General features: G+C 39.6%; 1 protein-coding gene across 1 annotated transcript; it reads left to right on the top strand.

Moving 5' to 3' along the window:
* Positions 1 to 4,420: 4,420 nt before the first annotated feature.
* On the top strand, positions 4,421 to 17,616 carry LOC103505481 (melanotransferrin). Its single transcript, XM_026820812.1, has 10 exons — positions 4,421 to 4,481; positions 6,177 to 6,379; positions 6,783 to 6,915; positions 7,149 to 7,183; positions 7,501 to 7,740; positions 8,158 to 8,338; positions 8,761 to 9,027; positions 11,632 to 11,817; positions 12,052 to 12,181; positions 16,951 to 17,616. The coding sequence occupies exons 1-10, from the start codon at positions 4,421 to 4,423 to the stop codon at positions 17,174 to 17,176; spliced, it is 1,662 nt and encodes a 553-aa protein (XP_026676613.1). The 3' UTR covers positions 17,177 to 17,616.
* The last annotated feature ends 982 nt before the right edge of the window (positions 17,617 to 18,598 follow it).

Raw genomic sequence — 18,598 nt, 5'->3', positions numbered from 1 at the left:
TGTGCTTCTTCCTACACTACAAAGAAGATTTCTAACTCTTGAATCCCTGTGACGTTTCCAGCTTTTCTATTAATCTAGATATCTGTGGATGACCTTCCTCTTTTTTTCTATCTTTCTTCTTCCGTTTTCTTCTTTTTTTCTTCCTCTTTCATCATTCTTCTTCCTCCTACTCCTCCTCCTCCTCCTCCTCCTCTTTCTTTATCCCTTCTTCTCATTTTTTAATAAAATCAGCTGATTATTAATAAAACTTCTGTAAAAGGAAAAACAAAAATTTACTGCTGAGCGAAACTAAATAAAAACAAAACTCTAAAAACAACAACAACAACAACAACAAAAACAAAAACTTTGTACAATTCCTGCATTTCCATTCCTTTTTTGTGTATTTTATTATTATCTAGTTATTATTCTTTTGTTTTCATTTTTCTACGAGATCAGTACTAGAACTTTCCGTTTCTAATTTGATATTTCAGCATTTTTAATCGTTCTTTGGAGTAGGTACCTACATATTCCTTTAAAACTAAAATGTAATTATTCAAACGGACGTATCAGCTCTCCATTTAGGAATAAGTTATCCATCTTTTAATTATTTATCTTCATTCATCCGTTACTCATCTTTCTCAAAGTTATAATAACGAATCTCATGATTACGTGAACTTTAAACAAACATCCTTCGACTACTGCTGCTCTTCCTTTTATCTTTTACCTCCTACGCAGAGCAACCAACGTTCCAAAACAAATCTTCCACCCACCCTTTATATTCAAAGGAAAGAAAAAAACTGCACACGAGTTATTCTTTAATAGGTTGGAAAAATGACTCATAAAATAAATAAATTTCCACAAGAAAAGACGTCGTAGGAGATACTGGGGTTCCCTGGTGCAAGTCGCAATTTAAATAATTATTTCGTTCCATGCCACTGGGCAACAGTTGCAGGAGGGTTGATGGCTAAATCAAATCAGGAAGAGACGAACCCTTCGCGCTTCTGGACAAACATCCGGTCCTTTACAACTCCCTTCAATATCCTCCATGACCCTGTCGAAAGCGTGATTTGAGTCTTTACAAATGATTGGTGTAATTGTATTATTTGTTGCTTTGAAGATCATATGTGAAAGGTTTCATCGGAATGAAAAAAGGGGTAAGCTGATGGAGAAGAGGAATTCGGAGTTGCAATATTGTTGTTTCACATTGGAAGTCAATGGTGCACATGAAATCCGCGAGGGTAAGGTGTACCTTCCATTATTTTCTGTCTAAAAATGAAATGGGAGACAGGAAAAAGTTCAAAGTTTTTCGGTGTTTGCTCTATTTCGAAAAAAAAAGCGATTTAGGCGTGGGATTTTTGTAACTTTGTACTCTGTCTAGTGCGTTCGTTCTAACAAAATTTCCATTTTTTTGCTCTCAAAACTTCGCAGAATTGAAACTGTTGCGACACAAAGTTTTCAATCAACTAAAGCAAAAGCTGTGTCCAAAAATTACGTAGGAAAGGTAAACCTAAAATTGTGCACAATTTTACTAGATACTCGGAGTTAAACAGTCCGGCTGACACCATTTTATCAGTTTTGTTGCGACAGTCATGGTGATATTGCTATTGTTGTTGTTTTTGATGGTGATGTTGTAGCGCCAAGGCCATGGGCTATTAGCTCTTTGGGTAATTTTGCTAGACTGCCAACTCGATAGACTGATTTGGGCTCTTATTTTGGTCTTCTCCCCATCTTCTGTACTCGTATAGTCCCTCAGCCAGACTGATGTTGGAGACAGCAGGCCTTTGAACTGCGAATAGATGGATAGGGAAAGAACGAAATGGATTAAAAAAATTACTCGTCCTCATACATTATGAGACATTTTTCTTTGAAACTTTACGCGTAACTTTTTTTTTTCAATATAAAAACGAAGGAGAAGTTAAAGTTTTTTAAGTTCAGGTACGAGCACTAAAAGTACTTTTTTTGTCCCAAGTGCGGTTGTGGGTCCAATAGCCCGACTTTGATTCGATTGTGAAATCAAAGGAAATGTGACCTGATACGATGCTTTTCCCTCAGATGACCGGGGGACTTTGCAGAGAATCGGTCGTATTTGAATATCGGAGAGAGGGTTCGATTAAAATATTCATCGAGCTAATGAAGACATGGACATGACGATAAAGATTGACACGGGAACTAGAAAGGGGTTCGTTTGAAATGTTCATACAAAATTCACAAGATATCCGAGGGGAAATTTTCGCACTGATGCGGCGGCCAAATTCGACATTGACTGTTTGATGTTTGGTGACTGATGAGACCCCATTTTGCTTAAAACGTGAAGATTTCTGGTTGAACTGTCGCTTAATAATTCACGAAGATTTCACGCTGTTCTCTTATTCTGTGAAACAAAAAGGAGTTTGATTTAATCGCCCCACCATTTTCAGGTAGTTAAACTTCTTTATGCCTACGCTCTTACATTTCTCTTTACTTATGCTCTTTAGGACTTTAGGCGTCTTCACACGATGAATACAAATGGGCTGGAGATAGGCGAAAGACGCCGCGGGTCTAGTGAAGTCTGTAGTGGACGCAGCCTATTCTGTGGCTCTGCTGGATTTCCGGTATGTCCAAAATCCGTGACGTCATAAATTCCGTGAAGTTAGCTATGTTTTTGGAGCCATGTATGGTGATGTTAGCAAATACAAGTGCAAGTCAAGATTCTGTAGTGAACAAATTCGTAGTCTACCTATTTAATAATAATAAAAAATGCAGTTTCTTTGTGTTATTATGTCACAACTTTGGTGCTCACTGCAGCATTGTAGGATTTTTAACCGTTTGTGGGTACATCAATCAAAAAATGAAGAAATAAAAGATCTTCACAGTCTTGGGGTGGAATATAAACTTGACAAATGGTACTTCCCCGGGCAAATCACCTTAAACATACACCTTAATGCTGACATACCCTAATGCTAACATATTTTTTCAGATTAAGATGTACAAGACTGGGATGTGTGTTATATCTTGAATATGTACCTCTTCACAGTCTTGGGGTGGAATATAAACTTGACAAATGGTACTGCCCCGGGCAAATCACCTTAAACATACACCTTAATGCTGACATATACCTTAATGCTAACATATTTGTTCAGATTAAGATGTACAAGACGGGGATGTGTATTATATCTTGGATATGTCTTCACAGTCTTGGGGTGGAATATAAACTTGACAAATGGTACTGCCTCGGGCAAATCACCTTAAACATACACCTTAATGCTGACATACCTTAATGCTAACATATTTGTTCAGATTAAGATGTACAAGACGGGGATGTGTATTATATCTTGGATATGTAAAGAGACAAGACATAGATACCTTAATGCTAACATATTTGTTCAGATTAAGATGTACAAGACGGGGATGTGTATTATATCTTGGATATGTAAAGAGACAAGACAGAGTAGGTATTAGGTAGATAATATTGGAAGACTTATTGTTCTACTTTTCTGGCTGGAGGGGTTGAAACATTTTGCTTGTAAGAACAAAAGCAAAGAGAAGGAAATAAATCTTGAAAAATTTCCATTTTTTTTTCTACATCTTTTTTTCTCCTTCTTGTTTTGAGCTCCTTTTTTTCTTCCTTCGTAAAAATGGGGTTTTCTTAAGTCTTCAGGGGATTTCAGGACTTTTCTGGCTGGAGGGGTTGAAACATTTTGCTTGTAAGAACAAAAGCAAAGAGAAGGAAATAAATCTTGAAAAATTTCCATTTTTTCTACATCTTTTTTTCTCCTTCTTGTTTTGAGCTCCTTTTTTTTCTTCCTTCGTAAAAATGGGGTTTTCTTAAGTCTTCAGGGGATTTCAGAAAACAAATCTCGCCACAAGTTTTGTAACTTTCTTGTTTCTTCCTTGTGGTGAACAAGGGATTCGTGCTTTTCTTATTATTTTTTATATTTTACCTGTTCTCGAGGTAAGAATTTGTTCGTAGCTAATAATATCTGTAAAGTCTTACATACCAGAGAAAAACGAGTGTTTCTGCTATTTCTTCAGGACATTTCCAATATTTTCTCTTAGTTGGACTATGCTGCTAATGGAAGGCAGAAGACTAGACCATCCTCGCTGAAAGTCTACCAAAATAGGACTACCAAACTACCCAAATTCGTTCAAGCTTAATCCATTCTTTGGGGCAGTTGCCCCGACACCTAAGCCTCAGAATGGGCTTTTAAGTATGAAAACTACCCAGAACCAGAAGTGTATATCGGCTGAGTACCATGGGATATTATCTAAAGGGCGCTTGCGCTCCGGTGTAGGATGTCTTCAGGAGTCTATTTTCGACAGTATTGAGTGCTTACTTACTTTACTTCCGTGTCGGTTTCATCAAAGGCCATCAGATTACATTTTTCCAAAGTGTTGCTACCTCGATTGCTGTTGAATTCCATATTGTGTGCTAGGTTGGTAAATTCCCTCCTGTGACCCAAACATGTTTCTTATCAAGACTGTGCAGCTGTTCGGAGGCCCTGTACCACCGCAGAGAACTCAAGGTAAGAATGTTATTCTATTTATTTTTTAAATTCGACAACGACTTTTTTAGGGTATTAGCACTTAGTATGCTTGACAAGACGTCGCTCAAACATTTCGTGTGCAAAGAGTTGCCTCAAGCTCCCTCCCTCTTTCTCTCTCTCTTCTTCTTTCTCTCTCCCCCTCTCTCTCTCTCTCTCTCTCTCTTCTTCTTTCTCTTTTTCTTGCTATTTTCCCCTTCGGACCACAAGATTCTCCTTCTTTAATTCCCCCTTTTATCTTTCTCTCCCTTCCTTCCTTTCTTCTCTCTCTCCCTCCTGTCTCTCTCCCTCCTCTCTCTAAATCCGGCACGCTCTACAATCTACTCCTTATTAAGTAAAAACATTTTCCTCGGAGAGAGAGAAAAAAGAAAGAGATAACGTTATGTGAATAACTAATAAGTAGAGAGAAAGAGGGAGAGCTTATTTTTGAGTTTGCTCAAAATCCAGGGTGGTCTCTTCTATTCCTAGATTCTTTTCAGGCATACATACTTTTCAGCCAGATATTTTTGGCCCAACCCTGTATAATCTCTATCACACTCACTCACACATTGGCTTTTTTTCAATTGCTTAAAACGTGAACAACGTTACTATGGGTCCTTTCCTTTCTCTCTCTTCTCTCATTCTTGTAACACGAAAATCTCCTTAGAGCACGTGTGATATTGTTATTCAAGATGGCGACTACCGGGCTATGGCGCCAACAGAGTTCACACTATCCCATCAGTAGAGACAGGAGACTGATGGTTTGGATCTCGGATCGGTCTGAACCATGGGGGTCTAGGTAGAAGTTTTGCTACTAGGGCCTCATCAGTAGATACTAGATACTGTAGATAGGTTAGGTATATTCTAACTTGTAGATAATGAGTTCTAAGAGGCTTACTTACATGCTTTCCCAGCGAAGGTTATAGTCCCCGAAAAACATGGAATAATACTTAAAATAGAAATCCAAAACGTCAGAAATAATCCGACTCTACAGAATGTACGAGTAAATGCACACATGCAAACAATATCTGAGAATATGCAAGAGCATTTTTTAAAGAATGAACTTTCTCCAAAAACAGAACAGCATTTTGAAAATATAATTACAAGAAACCTACTGAAATAATCTGACTCTACAGAATGTACGAGTAAATGCACACATGCGAACAATATCTGAGAATATGCAAGAGCATTTTTCAAAGAATGAACTTTCTCCAAAAAACAGAACAGCATTTTGAAAATAGAATTACAAGAAACCTAATCCAGAAACAAACACACTCGAAACTCTAAGTGCACTCACTATAAATCAATATTGTCTGGGTCTTGAAGAACGTAATGCATCTTATAACCATGTATAAATATAAAACAAAATTGATGTGCTTTTTTATTTTGATTGTGTTATTGAGTGTGAATAAGTAGGTATACCTAACTCCGTGGTGTAGTGGTCAAGATGCTTGCTTGATAATCAGGAGGGTGTGGGTTACATTCCAGGCAAGAATGGGGATTTATCTGAAAATGGATAGAGAACTGTACCACAATAATATTACATAGGTACCTAATTAGAAAAGTAAAAGAGCTTGACTGAATACACTTTGCTAAAGTTTATGGCTTGGGCTCACACCTTAGACCTTCAGATTCAATGTTCTCTCTACTAAATATTTCCACTGAGCAATTGGTGATTGGACATTGGAATTTGAAAAAGCTTTACAATAGATATAAAACCATTTCATTCTATTTCAGCTCAATTCTACACATCTACCCCCGTCATCAATGTTGATGATGAACGTCTCATTTGGTGTACGGTGAATCAAGAAGAACAATGGAAATGTTTGAATCTCACAAAGGCAGTAAACGAGAACATCCATGTGTACGGGAAAATCAAATTCCAGTTGGAATGCAAGAGTGTAAGTTCAAATTCTAGTTGTCATGCAAGTTTCTTGGAAAAAAAAAAAAATAATAAAGTAAAAATAAATAAAAAAAATACAAAACTTCAACAGAAATTTAACAAGTACTGTAAGTTTTCTATTTTGCATTTACTTACTTGCTTGAATTACAAAGTTGCTTTGTGTAATTTCATGTTGCTTTTATTTTAAAATGTGTGTCCAATAGTTAACACACAAGAAAAACCTTCAAGTACCTAGTAATTTAAGTAACTTTGTCAGTCAATTACCTACTCTTGTTGTGGTGTCAACACTTTGCAAGATGTACCTACCTAATGTGCTTGTTTCAAAGTTGCTCTCAGGAACCCAACCCTGCCTAAATTAAAATACTCTCTAATGTTTTACCCACCATTTGTTTTCCCAACAGGCATTCAACAAGGATGAATGCATGACACTCCTTGACAAGGAGGAGGCACATGTTACCACACTGGATGCAGGAGAAGTGTTTGTTGGTGGTCGCTACCACAGTTTGATCCCCATCATGCAAGAAGTCATGAAAGGTATGCAATCCTTTAATTAAATAAACTGCTTAAAGGACTTTTTCTCCACAAAAGACTATTCCAACCTTTCAAAAGAGATTATTTTTGCCAGTGGTGATAGCTTAAAAATAATGAAAAATCAAACATGCTGGGAGGTCTATGAATCCACAGTTTGATCCCCATCATGCAAGAAGTCATGAAAGGTATGCAATCCTTTAATTAAATAAACTGCTTAAAGGACTTTTTCTCCACAGAAGTCTATTCCAACCTTTCAAAAGAGACTTTTTTTGCCAGTGGTGATAGCTTAAAAATAATGGAAAATCAAACATGCTGGGAGGTCCATGAATTTTAAGAGTTTGAAGTGTTGCCCAATAACATTTCACAGGAGAAAAAAATTAATAACAAGTCATTTTTTGTCTTATCCCGAAAGCGAAGAGAGAAGGAAGACCGGACAGAAAATAGACAGCCGTTCCGAGAACAAACCGTAGAATAAAGTCCGCCCCCAGAGGCAACCGAACCCGCGACCTTATAAGGCAGTTGAGCTACCCTCTAAGCAAAATCAACTGTTTTATTAGTAATCTACATATTTTATTATTTTTTCTCAAGGACACGGCCGATGGTCTCTCCCTATTGGACGAAACGAAGCAGACCTACTCTGGATACCTGGGTCCGTCACTCGATCAGATTCTCAACGTGCGCCAATGTCCGGTCGACCGCATGACCCTGTGCGTCACTTCGGACCCGGAAATGGAGAAGTGTATTAAGATGCGCACCGCACTCAAGGCGCAACTACTTAAACCCGAGATGAGCTGCCATAAGGCGCACAGTCACATCAACTGTATGCAGGTATGTAGAATCTAGTTAATAGATGCGCACCGCACTCAAGGCGCAACTACTCAAACCCGAGATGAGCTGCCACAAGGCGCACAGTCATATCAACTGTATGCAGGTAACACTAAGGTTCCCTTAAAGGTAGTCTTAGGCCAGCCACTCACTGTAAGGTCTAACGTCTAGCTGATACTTGATGAGCACACACTATCAGGTAGACCTGATCAGGTGTACCAGTCTTCAGGTCTATCTGATAGTGGCCGGCCTTAGGGAGGTATGTATAGTATCTCTGTAATAATTTAAAGTGTAACTTGAAAAATAGAAGAAAATAACGTTTGATGGAGGGGACCGTTTTTTACAGTTTTTCGTCTATGAAACCTCTTTAAAAAGCCTTTTAAAATAAATAAATTTATCCATTAAACTTGGTGTCCCCAGGCAATTCAAAGCGGTCTGGCGGATGTCACAGTTCTGGATGCTGGAGACGTATACACAGCAGGTCTTCAATATAACCTCATACCATTCATCAGTGAAATATACAACCTAGGTGTACCAGAGTACTATGTGATAGCTGTGGCCAAAGAAGAAGATCCATCTACAGAACTTACGTATTTAAAGGGTGAGTAACACTTGGAACTTAAATGATACCAGAAAAATAAGACAAACCGACCATGCACTAAACTAGTTGTTCTGTAAACTGTAGACCTCATTCAGACTTTCACCTAAGCTGAGACTAATAAAAACATCAGTTTCATCATAATTTTGGGTCTGTTTCGTAAACTAATATTGAAAAGAAAAGAAAGAGAAGTCCTGTCCTATAAATATTTATTTTGAACTTATTTAACAATAGATTTATGTAAATTACATGCAACATGCCATAATATTGTAATAAAATATAATTGAATTGAATTGTACCTGGGTGTTTTCCTAACCAAATTTCATCAAAATTGGACCAGGCAATTACGAGTTATAGCGGACCAAACATCCAAACCAAATGCAAAACTGTCGAGTTCTATTCTATTCTACTTCTTCTCCCCCCAGGTAAGAACACCTGTCACACGGGTATGTTCACGGCAGCCGGCTGGATCATCCCGATGGCTTTCCTCATCTCCAACGGATGGGTGCGCCCCTATGGGTGCGACTCAGTGCGCACCGCAGCCGAATATTTCTCAAAATCTTGCGTCCCGGGCGCACTCAGTACGGAATATAACACGGGACTCCCCTATGATAATCTATGTGACCTGTGTCATGGAGCGAGCTACCGGTATTGTAGACGAGATGCCAGTGAGGACTATTATGGATATACAGGTAAGCAACGTTGCTCGTGGTTGGTATCTGGATGGGTGACCATCTCATTTCAGATGGAACCAAACACTACTACTCGGTAGCCGTAATGAAGAAAAATTCTCTTCCCGATCTCACACACATTTCTCATCTGAAAGGAAAGAAGGCATGTTTTGCTGGAGTGGGTACTCAGGCTGGATGGGTTATACCGGTGGATGTGCTGATTAGAAATGGAGGCATGGAGGTGATAGATTGTGAGTATTAAATAAAAAAGAAGAAGAAAAGGAGGAGGAGAAGACTAACAATGGAGGTCTTCTCACCTTTTCTTTTAAAGAGGTTTGATAGAGGGACCTGTAACTGCTAAGTTCTGATCGTGCCGAAATAGAAGAGAAAAAGAATACAGGATAGAACAGAGCTAGCACTTCTGTGATGGAACCTTATCTGTTAATAATAATTCTCTCACCCTAATCTTTCTTTTTACACTGGAAATACCGCCATTGGTCGCTACTTGATTAAAGTAGCTGAGGTGCACTCATCCTCACAAGGCTAAGTTCACCCCAAACTTCAAGCACAGAACTGAAAAAAATTCGACCCCGCCGGCAATTGAACCCTGGACCTCCGGCGTGCAAGCCTCGTGTGATACCCACTCGACCATGGAGATTACTTGGCAGTCTAAAATTCTAAATACTTCACTCACTTTCTACTTAAATTTATTTCTAAATTCTAAACACTCACAAAATTCTAAATACTTAATTGTACTTATTGACTTTCCTCAGGTAACAATCATGTCAAATCCGTCATCAACTACTTTGGCCCAAGTTGTGCTGTCAACGCTCTGATCAACAAATACAACCCCATCGGTGACAATTCTGACCGCCTGTGTGAACTCTGTATTGGCCGAGTTCCCGGAGAGAAGTGTACAACGGCAGATCCCTACGCGTGATAGCTGTGGCCAAAGAAGAAGATCCATCTACAGAACTCACGTATTTGAAAGGTAAATATATGGTATATGGATAAATATATGGTTTATATAGATGTGGCTCCAATATTTAAATGTATGGTTTATACAGGTAAATAATATATGGTTTCTATATAACCTCATACCTCATCAGAATACATCTACAGAACTCAAGTATTTAAAGGGTGAGTAACACTTGGAACTTAAATGATACCAGAAAAATAAGACAAAACCTACCATGCATTAAACTAGTTGTTCTGTAATCTGTAGACCTCATTCAGACTCTTTCACCTAAGCTGAGACTAACAAAACATCAGTTTCATCATAATTTTGGGTCTGTTTCGTAAACTAATATTAAAAAGAAGAGAAAGAGAAGTCCTGTCCTATGAACATTTATTTTGAACTTATTTAACAATAGATTTATGTACCTGTGTGTTTTCCTAACCAAATTTCATCAAAATTGGACCAGGCAATCACGAGTTATAGCGGACCAAACATCCAAACCAAATGCAAAACTGTCGAGTTCTATTCTATTCTACTTCTTCTCCCCCCAGGTAAGAACACCTGTCACACGGGTATGTTCACGGCAGCCGGCTGGATCATCCCGATGGCTTTCCTCATCTCCAACGGATGGGTGCGCCCCTATGGGTGCGACTCAGTGCGCACCGCAGCCGAATATTTCTCAAAATCTTGCGTCCCGGGCGCACTCAGTACGGAATATAACACGGGACTCCCCTATGATAATCTATGTGACCTGTGTCATGGAGCGAGCTACCGGTATTGTAGACGAGATGCCAGTGAGGACTATTATGGATATACAGGTAAGCAACGTTGCTCGTGGTTGGTATCTGGATGGGTGACCATTTGAGTCTTACACCCATATTTATGAACAAAATGCTGGCTCTTAAGTTCGTGCTAAGCATAGTCTCAAGGCATTTGATTGGTCAATTTTGACTTGAGACTGATCTAAGAACGATCATTCTTGTTCATAAATACGAGTGTCAGCCCCACTCAGACTGGGCGTAGATAATTTAAGTTAGCGGGTAGCTTGCCACCGAATTGAGGGTGCAACCCCCCCATCACCGAAGACCTTTGCAGCAATAAAGTGACTTTAAACCTCCAGAAGCCAGCCTAGTTAGCTTGGTGGGTAACGCGTCTACCTTGTGAGTGTTATTTCGCGGGTGCGATACCGGCCCGGATAGGATTTTATCCTAAACAGATAAGGTTCGTTCTCGAAACGGCTGGCTTTCTTCTATCTTGTCATTCTCTCTTCGCTTTTTAGACGATAAGATCAAAGCAGTTAGAGTTCCCTCTATCAAACGTAAAAAAAACTCTGGTTTCCGAGTTGTAAAAGCCATTTCGCCAACCTAGTTAGCTTAGTTGGTAGTGCGTCTGCCTTGTAAGCGCTAGGTCGCGGGTTCGATTCCCGCCCGGGGCGGATTTTATCCTAAATAGATAAGGTTTGTTCTCGAAACAACTGGCTTTCTTCTATCTTGTCATTCTCTCTTCGCTTTTGAGACGATAAGATCAAAGCAGTTGCAGTTCCCTCTATCAAACGTAAAAAAAACTCTGGTTTCCGAGTTGTAAAAGCCATTTATATATATATATTTTTACTTTTTACCTACTCCAACTTTATTATTTCTCTTTTTCTGTTTTGCCTTGTCCCTTAGGAGCATTCCGTTGTCTAATAGAGGGAGGAGGTCATGTGGCATTCGTCAAACACACTACAGTTCTGGAGAACACGGATGGCAAACGGAAGGAATGGTGGGCTAGAAATGCACTCAAGGAGGACTTTGAACTGTTGTGTCCTGATGGAACCCGAGCTTTGCTGCCCGACTATAAACGATGCAATCTGGGTAAGTAATTGGGGGAATGATTTTGGTGGGTTTACCATAAATCGATGTAATTCATTGTGGGTATGTACGTAACTGGGCCAATTCCATAGGGCCGTTATTTGGTGGGTTTACCATAAGTCAGGAGGACTTTTGATTGGTTAGATGTAGATTTTTTTTCAGTTTTCTTATATGGACTTCGACCTTCCATCCAAAATGTCCACCCAAATGCTTAATTTCTATTCTATTCTATTTCAGGTCGTGTTAAATCTAATGCTATAGTAGCAAGAGGCGGGGACCAATATAATCTTACACAGCTGAATGCCTACATTAACCTATTTATATATGCTCAGCAGTTCTACGCTAGAAAAGATGTGGATGAATTCAGGTAATAATAATAATGAGAAAGGTTTGTTTATTGTTTGTTCCTATACAAGTACCCATTGGTACTTTTCAGGTACCTAAGGTTTTATTTTATTTTATAAGAGCGAGATTTACCAAATCAGGTTATTAATTTTATTATTCTATTTTAAATATTTTTATTAAAAAAAAAAAAAAAAAAAATGCTGCATCGTGTGTAAAGTTCCTACTGAATCGACTTCGAAAATCGATCACATGTTCACGTATCGAAAATCGAAATCAAAAAATAAACAAAACGAACGGTAACCCACCAAAACCAAAACACCAAATTTCATTTTATTTTTGGACATTATTTAATTTTAATTAATTAATTAATCATTATTTCTGAATGGTGTTCTCTCAAAAATGTACTTTCTATCGTCTTTGCTGTTTCTTGCTGTGATATCTACAAGCAGGGGTAAGTTGATTTGAATTAGGTGGACAAGGGGGAGGTGGCCTTCCTGAAGCATACGACCGTTCAGGAGATGATTGAAGGAAGAATCGATGCTTGTAAGTACAGTTTCTTGGGGGAAAAAATTCCATGTCCGTGATATAGGAGGAAAGGATAATAGAAAATCAGTCGTTCCGAGGACGAACCTTATCTATTTAGGGTAATGTTCGCTCTGGGCGAGAATCAAACTCGCGACCATACAACCGTCCTGGTGATTGAAGGAAGGATCGACGCTTGTAAGTAAAGTTTCTTGGTGAAGGAACTAAAGATGAGCTTTTTTTCTAAGAGGTGTTATAGTGGGGACTGTACTGCTAAGGTCCTATCGTCCCAAAATCGAAGGGGGTCAAAAATGGCTTGATCAAAGAAATAATTCAATACGTATATTTGATTGAGGAAATCCTCATTTTATTCATAATTTTATATTCACATTGGTTCATTTTCCAGTCAGCCTAGTTAGCGTGTCTGCCCTGTAACCTGTAAGTGTTATGTCGCGGGTTTGATTCTCGCCCGGGGTGAACTTTATCTTAAACAGATAAGGTTCGTTTTGGGAACGTCTGACTTTCTCTTCTCCTGTCCTCTCTTCAATTTCGGGACGACAAAACCTCTCTGTTTTTACATTTCCCTCTATCGAACTTTATTCCAAATTGATTTTTTTTTCTTTCCTATTTCAATCACTGATAGGTACCTAAACCTATTCCATTATTTCTTCTTCTTCTTCTTCTTCTTCTTCTTCTTCTTCTTTACCTCCATTATTTCTTCTTCTTCTTTACCTTTTCCCACTCAAGTGGGGTCGGCATTATTAGACAACAATTTCCAGTTGCCTCGGTTATGAACATCATCTACTGATAATCCCTTCTCACTCAGATCTTTATTCACGCAATTCCCGATATTTTTTTATTATTAATATTTTATTTCAATAGGTTTGATAGAGGGAGCTGTAACTGCTAAGGTCTTATCGTCCCTAAACCGAACAGAGAAGGAAGGCAGGATAGGAGAAAACCAGCCGTTCCGAGAACGAACATTATCTGTTCGGGATAAAATCCGAACCAGACGAGCTACCAACTGAGCTAACTAGACTGGTTATACAAATTCAGTGAACATCTAGAGTGTAAATTGCCACATTGCCAGCCTAGTTGGCATATTTTATAGCGCGACTGCCTTGTAAGCGCTAGGTTGCGGGTTCGATTCTCGCCCGGGGCGGATTTTATCCTGAAGGGATAAGGTTCGTTACCGGAACGGCTAGCTTTCTCCTCTCTTGTCTTCCTTCTCTCTTCGCTTTCGGGACGATAGGACCTTAGCAGTTACAGTTCCCTCTGTCAAACCTTTAAAAAAAATCACTGAATGACTACTGTGTAGAATAGATCAGTTGCGCTTACTTGGGTGATGTTTCAAAGCCATAGAGCAGGAAAAATGAGGACCAACGGAATTTTTCTTTTTCTTCTACGACTTCTAGATCCCGAGATAAATCGATTTAAAAAATACCGGTAAATCGTGAAGTTTGACGTCACGGCATACGCTCCCGTAGGCGATGACGTCAGTAAATCGTGAACTTTGACGTCACGGCATACGCTCCCGTAGGCGAAGACGTCACATCAAATGTCCCGAGCAAAGCTCCTTCGCAGGCAACACGTTAATGTGTTTGTGCGCATTTCTTTCTGCTCCTCCGCAAGCGTGCTTGCATACTGGCGCTACCTAGCGGACGAAAAACCAACTGCGTAAAGTCTGACGTCACACATTTTTCAACTCTTTCATTAGAACGGACAATAAAAATTGAATTTTAGACCTTTTACATTTATTTTTTCGGAGTTTTGACCTCATATTTGGATTTTCCCCAACTTTTTACATAGGAATCGACCATTTATTTATAATTTTTACCCATTTGCAACTCCTCCATTGAGATCAATCTAGGATTGAGCTATGCTTAATATCTAAGAGGTTTGATAGAGGGAAATGTAACTACGGAAGTGAGACCTCGAAATCGAGGAGAAAAGAGAAGGAAGACAAGATAGGAGAAAGCCAGTCGTTCCGAGAACGAACCGTAGGTATCTATTTTGATAAAGTTCGACCCGGGGCGGAAATCAAACCCGCGAACTAGCGCCTATAAGGTAGACGTGCTATTATCAAAGCTAAGTAGGCTGGCAAATGTCTTGATTAAAATGACTGATTGAGGATAAAATTCCATACCTCGGCTGGGTTTGAACCCACGCCCTCCTGTTTACCAGGCGAGCGCCTTGACCACTACACCACCGAGGCAGGTTAATTTTGTGCGTCTGTCTGCCTTGTAAGCGATAGGTCATGGCTTCGATTAGACAAACTTTATCCCCAAAAAAATTAAGATTTGTTCCTATCCTTGCCAGCGTAGTTACCTTGGAGAGTAGCGCGTCTACCTTGTACCTCATGGGTTCAACTCCTGCCCGAAACAGATTTTATCCTCTATCCCTCCTTCCCTCTTCAATATCGGGTCGATTAGATTAGACCTCCATTGTTACATTTCCCTCTATCAAAACCTCTTCAGTCACACAGGGCCTTGTTGCTTAGCGTGCAAATAAATCAAAAAATCTTTTGAAAAAAAAAAACTCTTTTTCGACGAATTTTATCCAAATGTTTACTTTTTTCTTTCCCTTCGACCATTCCGTAATATTTCCCCCCCTCTTTCACAGATCTCAACATGGTGCCCTCGAAAGACAAGCCGTCGTTTTTCTACACGGACGACGTCAATTATGGAGTTCAGAACGGCGTAAACAACAACGGAATCAACGGAGCAAATGGAAACGGAAACGGATTCAATGGAAATGGAATCAACGGTTTGAGCGGTGGAAACGGAAACGGATTTGGTCAGAACGGTTTTGGAGATGGTGATCGGCCTTTGTATAATAATCAGGAGGATATGGATAATCAGTTTAGATCCCAATATGAGAACTTGCCGTTCAAACTGTTTGAATCTGCCCCGCGCTACTTGAGCGGTGGAAACGGAAACGGATTTGGTCAGAACGGTTTTGGAGATGGTGATCGGCCTTTGTATAATAATCAGGAGGATATGGATACTCAGTTTAGATCCCAATATGAGAACTTGCCGTTCAAACTGTTTGAATCTGCCCCGCGCTATGGCAGACGACACAATCTGATGTTCCAGGTGAGTTTGCCTGTGTAATAGCATGCTAGTATGTCTCACATTGACTCTCTGTGTTTGTGTCATAGCATGACCCATTATGACTCTATGCCTCGATTTTGGCTTTTTCCTATCCTGTCTTCCTTCTCTCTTCGATTTCGGGACGATAAGACCATAGCAGTTACAGTTCCCTCTGTCAAACCTCAACCTCAAAAATGACTGAGAAAGTTTTATTATTATTATTATTTTTAGGTTAATCCTTCTCATTACTATACTACCGACCCAAAAATCGTACCTTGAATAACCCTTCCATTCCTCTTATTCAGTTTCAACATTTTCTCCAAAGTTAACCCTTTGCACCACTCCTTGCCCTAAAAATCATTAATTAATCCTTTGATCCCTGCTGTTCAGTTTCATGCCTCGATTTAGTGGTCAAGACGCTCGGTTGGTAATTGTGGGTTCAATCACCGTCAAGCTATGGAAATTTGTCCATTGTCTGAGAATTAGACCACAATAATAGTATGGGTTTCGAACCCGGCACCTCTGGGTTAAGAGTCCATCTGGAGATGATATGGTATAGTGTGTTCCGTAAATTCCCGTGTTTTCGGCGAGGGTAATAGGAAGGAGTTATAGGGTGTAGAGAAAGGAATTAACAATTTTTATTTGATTCTATTTTCTCTTCTTTCAAGAGATTTGATTGAGGGAACTGTAACTGCTAAGGTCTTATCCCGAAAGCGAAGAGAGAAGGAAGACCGGACAGAAAATAGACAGCCGTTCCGAGAACAAACCGTAGAATAAAGTCCGCCCCAGAGGCAACCGAACCGGCGACCTTATAAGGCAGTTGAGCTGCCCTTCTAAGCAAATTCTCTGTGTTTCTTTTTTTTTTTTTTTTTTTTTTTTTTTTTTAGTTACATAACCCTTTCCATTTTACCTTTGCACCACTCCCAACCCCCAAAAAATCATCCATTAACACTTTGATTCCTGCTGTTCAGTTTCAACAACTTATTTATGTAATTATTTCCAAATTAACCCTCTGCAGCACTCCCTGCTCCAAAAAATCATTAATTAACCCTTTCCCCCGTTCAGTTTCAATTATTTTCTCCTGTTCAATTGAAAAAAAAAATCCTTTCCATTTAACCCTTTGCGACACTCCCTGCCCAAAAAACACATTCATTAACCCTTTCACTCCCCCTTTCAGTTTCAGCATGTTCTCATCGGCGCCCCCCTATGCGGACCTGATCTTCCAGGACGCCACTCGGCAGCTTCGTGTCATCAAACCCGAACTTCGTTGGTACTCGGATTACCTCGGGCCTGACTTTATGCGAGCGCGACGAGTAGTAGACTGTCATGCTGGAGTAGGGGCGGCACGCGTGTCTGTCGTTGCCATGGTGACGGGCTTGTGCGTGTTGCTAATGAGATATTAGGCCTGTCATGCATGCCTGTGAACTAGCAGAGCACGGACGCGACGAGTAGTAGATTGTCATGCAGGAGTAGGCATGTCACGCGTGTCTGTGGTTGCCATGGTGACGGGATTGTGCGTGTTGCTATTGAGATAGAGTTATCAAGCCTTGTGTGTGTTCGTATTATTCCGACTCTACGAAGTGGATCGGGTGATCTCGGGCGATATCGGGATTTTCCGATTGCTGTCGAAATGACCTGAACTTGGAAATGCCACATCCCGATTCCAGCCACCCTTAAGAAGTGACTTCAATCTGGAGATGTGTTAAGACGACTCAGTCAGAGTGTGTGAGTCATTCAGTTAAGATTTTCAGTGGACGACTCAGTCAATGAGTCGAATCCTAAAACTGACTCACTCTTTACCTATCTCTGATTTTAATGTATCTCAGATATCGCTAAACCCTCATTTCATAATGTGGACTACGGCCCAAACGACCCAATAAGGGTCAGACATAAATAGGTACCTACTCCGAATAGTTAATTGTTTTGATTAGATATTTGACATGCAAGAAATCAATATTTGATTATATTATTGTCACTCAATAAATCTCATAATTTTTTGTATACATACATATTTACCAAAATCACTTCCTTCGCTATATTTATTTTCTTTGAAAGTTTTTGTCTTTTCAGATTACCTATCAGACCCGTCTTTTCAGATTACCTATCAGACCCGTCTTTTCAGATTACCTATCAGACCCGTACTGTCAGACGGTCTGAGCGTGGCTGGCCTAAGGGTTAAAAAATCAACCTCAGTGGTGTGGTTAGCACGGTGGATTCTGGATCTGGAGGTTGGTGGTTCGAGTCCAAGACAACCCATAAATTTTAGCGTAGTGTAATAAGTAGGTAACGACATTTTTGTGACAAACATTTAATGCTTATGCTTAATACAATTAAAATCCCTTTCTCCTTCTTCTTCGTCTTCTCTCTCTCTCTCTCTCTCTCTCTCTCTCTCTCTCTCTCTCTCTCTCTCTCTCTCTCTCTCTCTCTCTCTCTCTCTCTCTCTCTCTCTCTCTCTCTCTCCTAAGGGTTTAGAACACTGAAGTTAATCCCTTTTTAAAAAAAGGTTAAGTGGTAGAGTACGCCTTTAACTGGAACCTTAGTTCTCAAAACTCCCGTAGGTACTATTCATAAGAGAAAGCCTTTGACTCGAACCTAGTTATCACTCAAGAGCCATAAACTGTGTCACCAAGGTAAGGAGTGGTTCTTATAATTATGTCATCTTGACCCAATTCGTGTAGCTGCCAAGATAAATCAAAATAAGTACTTCTGAGTTTAATAAGAAAAAAACTGAATAAATAAAAAATACTGAATGTTTTAGTGATAATAAAAAATAACTAAGTGAAATATATCTGAATAGGCTGGTCGCACACGGGCGGAAATCTTTT

This window comes from Diaphorina citri, unplaced genomic scaffold (genome assembly GCF_000475195.1).
Source record: "Diaphorina citri unplaced genomic scaffold, Diaci psyllid genome assembly version 1.1 scaffold177, whole genome shotgun sequence".
Classification (NCBI taxonomy): Eukaryota; Metazoa; Arthropoda; class Insecta; order Hemiptera; family Psyllidae; genus Diaphorina; species Diaphorina citri.
The sequence above is the reverse complement of the archived record's forward strand: the minus strand, read 5'-3'. Positions and strand labels throughout refer to the sequence as shown.

Bases quoted from the DNA above. Each gene is read 5' to 3' on its own strand.
- LOC103505481 (XM_026820812.1), top strand. From the start codon at position 4,421: ATGTTTCTTATCAAGACTGTGCAGCTGTTCGGAGGCCCTGTACCACCG. The intron at 4,482-6,176 runs GTAAGAATGTTA...GAATTTGAAAAA, and splicing joins ACCACCGCAGAGAACTCAAG to GCTTTACAATAGATATAAAA. The intron at 6,916-7,148 runs GTATGCAATCCT...TTTTCTCCACAG, and splicing joins CATGCAAGAAGTCATGAAAG to AAGTCTATTCCAACCTTTCA.